At 41.5% G+C, this 4,342-nt stretch overlaps 1 protein-coding gene across 1 annotated transcript in view; it reads left to right on the plus strand.

The window, feature by feature from the left end:
• Window positions 1-4,342, plus strand: part of MTBP (MDM2 binding protein) — a 24,259-nt gene that overhangs the window by 9,397 nt on the left and 10,520 nt on the right. The window contains exons 14-16 of the mRNA XM_010709276.3: window positions 165-329; window positions 832-925; window positions 1,760-1,915. Of these exons, the coding sequence (XP_010707578.3) occupies window positions 165-329; window positions 832-925; window positions 1,760-1,915 (415 nt within the window). The remainder of the gene's footprint in view (window positions 1-164; window positions 330-831; window positions 926-1,759; window positions 1,916-4,342) is intronic.

Raw genomic sequence — 4,342 nt, forward strand, 5'->3', positions numbered from 1 at the left:
CCTAGCAGAACTTACTGTGTATTAACATAATACCAGCATAGGGAAAACAGGATTTGTACTCTCTCAATGGCAGTACAAATGGCAGTGATGAGTGTGAGCCTCCTGTAGGAGGACTGGAGCTTTTCCTCTATAAGACTGGCAAGTCAAGATCTCTTTTTTAACAGAGAGAAAGAAATTGACTGAGCAGCCTCCAGTTATTTCTACTGATGAGCTCAAAAGCTTGTTAGAGCTTACAAGAGAATGCTTTTTGGACCTGTGGAACACTAATGTTCCTGAACCTGTTCTGCAGAAGACTGCCAATAAAACTAGTTCATGTTCAGTGGCTTCTGGTAAGTTCTTTATTTAGAAAGATCTCTACTGACATGTTTCCACAAACTCACTGGGCATCATGTTTCAGTGTCTCACCACTTTCACAGTAAAGAATTTCTTCCTACTATCTAGTCTAAATCTACCCTCTTCTAGTTTAAAACCATTTCCCCTCATCCTGTCACTACCTGCCCTTATAAAAAGTCCCTCCCCAGCTTTCCTGTAGGACCCCTTCGTGTACTGGAAGACCACTGTAAGGTCCTTGGTTGCTCTGTGTCCAGTTTTGTTGAGTTAGGTCCCATAAAGTTCACATGTAGTCCTGTAAAGTTCGTATGCATATATGTAGGGCCGTAGTTGACAACAAGGCTGCTGGACAGAAAAAACAACCTTGAGAGCTACAGATCAAATATTTCTGTGGCTGCTTGTATAAATTCCCTTGCATTTGGAGACAAATTACATCCTTCTTCTTATGAACAAGCTGTAATTGTTTTGCTTTCTTAGTGGGTTGTTTTTTTTTTCTTGCAGAATCTGATTTAATGGAGCCAAATCCATTGGAATGGCCAGAAAGACATGTTCTTCAGAATTTGGAAAACTTTGAAAAAATCAAACAAAAAATGAGGTAATGCTTAAATATTGAAGAGTTTTCTCTGTAGTGGACACTGAACATCAGTATAGAGGAACTGTATGCATTCATGGCCATTTTGTGAACTGTTCTCAAATACATTGATAATTTTTTAGAGAAAGCTAAAAACTAAGTTTTTGTTACACTGTCAATTTCCAAGGTTGTTTTGGGGTTATTTCTTAGTATTTAGAGTAGTATTCTTTTTTATTATTTTTATTAACAAAACACATCTAAAAAACAGTGCAAAGTAATTTAGTTCTGAAGTTAAATTAGCAGTGTGCTTTTATAGACTTCAGCAATACTAGAAAAACATTCAAAATACTATATTTTTTTTTCCCCCAACATACCCATACTTTGGAGTTTAATGTTAGATATCTTCTTTCTCTTAATTTGTTGTTAAGCTTTGGCTTTTGTTTTTCAAATACGTATATATAATTCTTCCTTCTAACTAGCTCATCTTACACTTACCTGAAATAGTGTAAAACATGTTGCTTAACAGTAGAAAAGAGAAAATTTTGCTAAAGTTAATTGAGGACATCAAAAATGAAGTGGAGAGTTGTATGCAGTAGTGTCTTTATGATTCCTGTGCTGCATGTTGTATGTCTCTTTTTTAATGGGAATTAAATTTTGATCTTTGAGGACAAGAAATGGAAAAAAGAGATGAATACTATACTTCTCCTGTTGTACTTCATAATTGAGTTATAAAAACTGTGTTTAATTGCTCCGGGCTAGCAATGGTTTTGGTTGTTGTGGTAAAAACAAACAAACAAAATAACTTAACAACTAATATTTCTTAGATGAGGGATTATTATTATTATTATTTTCCTCTAGAGCTTCTATGCTTGCACATTCATCTGAGCAACTGCTTGGACATAAAGATAGCCAGCGAGAGTCGCTGACATCTCTCGATGCAAAGGAGTTGCTGAAATACTTCACACCAGAAGGGCTGCCAGTTGGTGATCTTCAGCCACTGCATATTCCCAAACGGTATGATACCAACATATTGAGATCACTGCAGCCCATACTCAGAATTGATGAATGTGTGTAATGATGAAGTGATAAAATGTGAGTAAAAATCAGGTGATGGAATCAGAGTTTGAGTTTGGAACTTGTATATCCTTGCATCACATGCCCCCAGTGCAATCAACAGTTATGGCTGGCCTTGCTGTTTATTTCTTTGAGTCTGAAATGGCCAAGATGATGATAATGTTTCTAGTATGAATTTAAATAATAAAATAAGTGCCTGATGTGTGTAGGTGTGCCACTAGACTTTGCCATGGCTGTCCTACAAACTATTGCCACTATACATTCCTATTTCCCAAACTAATATTTCTTGTACAGCAGGAGTTACTCTGACAGAACTTCAGGTTTATGGGTGTGATTTGTTTCATTCAGTCAGAAGGAGATTATGTAGGAAGATTACTCATTAAAATGTAAAAAGGACAATAGCTGAATCTATTTATTTGTGTCTCTTGACATGCTGACCCAGCATTCCTGTCATTACTCTTAACTGGTAAAGTGCTCCTTGAAGAAAGCTTGTCTACTTTGACTACTTCACAAGAATTCATTCTTAGTGTGACTGCTGTTAAGTATTAGTGCAGTAACCACTTCCATGTCAGCAGCAAGATTAGTGTAAGGAGTTAATGGAGTACTTTTCAGAGTTTAACCATCTGATAGACTAAGGCCAGCCTATCCTGCAGAGTCAGAATGTGTCTGTAGAATCAGAGCCTCTAGTATTTATGTGGTATATCAAAGACTACCAGGTAAGAAAATCTTTGCAGTTACTGCTGTTATATTTGTTGACCTTTTTAATGAGAGGGATAAGAGTACTGATAATGGAATCATTGGATACTGCCATTGATACATTTTTGAACTTCATTATGTGTTATAAATTAAGAGGGCTTGTGAGAGGGAAGGTTACAAGCTACTCCAGGGAACCTTCTGTAGCAGGCAGCTTGGACTAATATCTCCAGAGGTCCCTTCCAACCCTTAAGACCCTGTGAATTGAGAAAACATCTGTAAAATACTTAATGGAGTTTTGAAGCTGTTCTGAGCAGATAACTCAAGCAAGTTGGAAGATACAGAGTGAAGACTGAATGTCCTACAGAGTTCTTAGCTAACGAGTGCCGATGATTTAGGATTTTGGCTGTATTATAAAATATCCGCGTGTGCTGAGGGAGCTGGCAGAGGTCATTGCCGAACCACTCTCCATCATTTTTGAGAGGTCTTGGATAACAGGGGAGGTCCCTGAAGACTGGAGGATAGCCAATGTCACTCCGGTCTTCAAAAAGGGCAAGAAGGAAGATCCGGGTAATTATAGACCTGTCAGCCTCACCTCTGTCCCTGGAAAGGTGATGGAACAGCTTGTGCTGGATACCATCTCCAGACAACTGGGAGAAAAGGAAGCTATCAGGAGTAGTCAGCATGGATTCACCAAGGGGAGGTTGTGCTCGACCAACTTGGTGGCCTTCTATGATGCTGTCACATGCTGGGTGGATGGGGGAAGAGCGGTAGATGTAGTCTACCTTGATTTTAGAAAGGCATTTGATACTGTCTCCCACGACATCCTTATAACAAAGCTGAGGAAGTATGGGATAGACGAGTGGACAGTGAGGTGGGTTGAGAACTGGCTGACTGACAGAGCGCAGAGGGTCGTCGTTGGTGGTGCAGAGTCTGGCTGGAGACCTGTAACCAGTGGTGTCCCCCAGGGGTCTGTGCTGGGTCCGGTCTTGTTCAACATCTTCATCAGTGACCTTGATGAGGGGATAGTGGCCACCCTCAGCAAGTTTGCTGATGATACGAAGTTGGGAGGATTGGCTGACATGCCTGAAGGCTGTGCTGCCATTCGGTGAGACCTGGACAGGCTGGAGAGCTGGGCAGTAATAAACCAGATGAGGTTCAACAAAAGCAAGTGTAGGGTCTTACACCTAGGGAGGAATAATTGCATGCACCTCTACAGGCTGGGGGATGAGCTGCTGGAGAGGAGCTCTGCAGAGAGGGACCTGGGCGTCCTGGTGGACGACAGGTTGGCCATGAGCCAGCAGTGTGCCCTCGTGGCCAAAAAAGGCCAATGGCAGTTCTGGGGTGCATTAAGAAGAGCGTGTCCAGCAGGTCGAGGGAGGTGATCCTCCCTCTCTACTCTGCCCTGGTAAGGCCTCATCTGGAGTACTGTGTCCAGTTCTGGGCTCCCAGTACAAAAAAGACAGGGATCTCTTGGAAAGAGTCCAGCGGAGGGCCACAAAGATGGTGAAGGGCCTGGAGCATCTCCCCTATGGAGGCTAAGTGAACTGGGTCTGTTTAGCCTTGAGAAAAGAAGACTGAGAGGGGACCTGATCCAGGTTTATAAATATCTGAGGTGTGGCGACCATAGTGGTGAGGCCAGTCTCTTTTCAGTACGTGGAGACAGGACGAGGG

This window comes from Meleagris gallopavo, chromosome 3 (assembly GCF_000146605.3).
Source record: "Meleagris gallopavo isolate NT-WF06-2002-E0010 breed Aviagen turkey brand Nicholas breeding stock chromosome 3, Turkey_5.1, whole genome shotgun sequence".
NCBI lineage: Eukaryota > Metazoa > Chordata > Aves > Galliformes > Phasianidae > Meleagris > Meleagris gallopavo.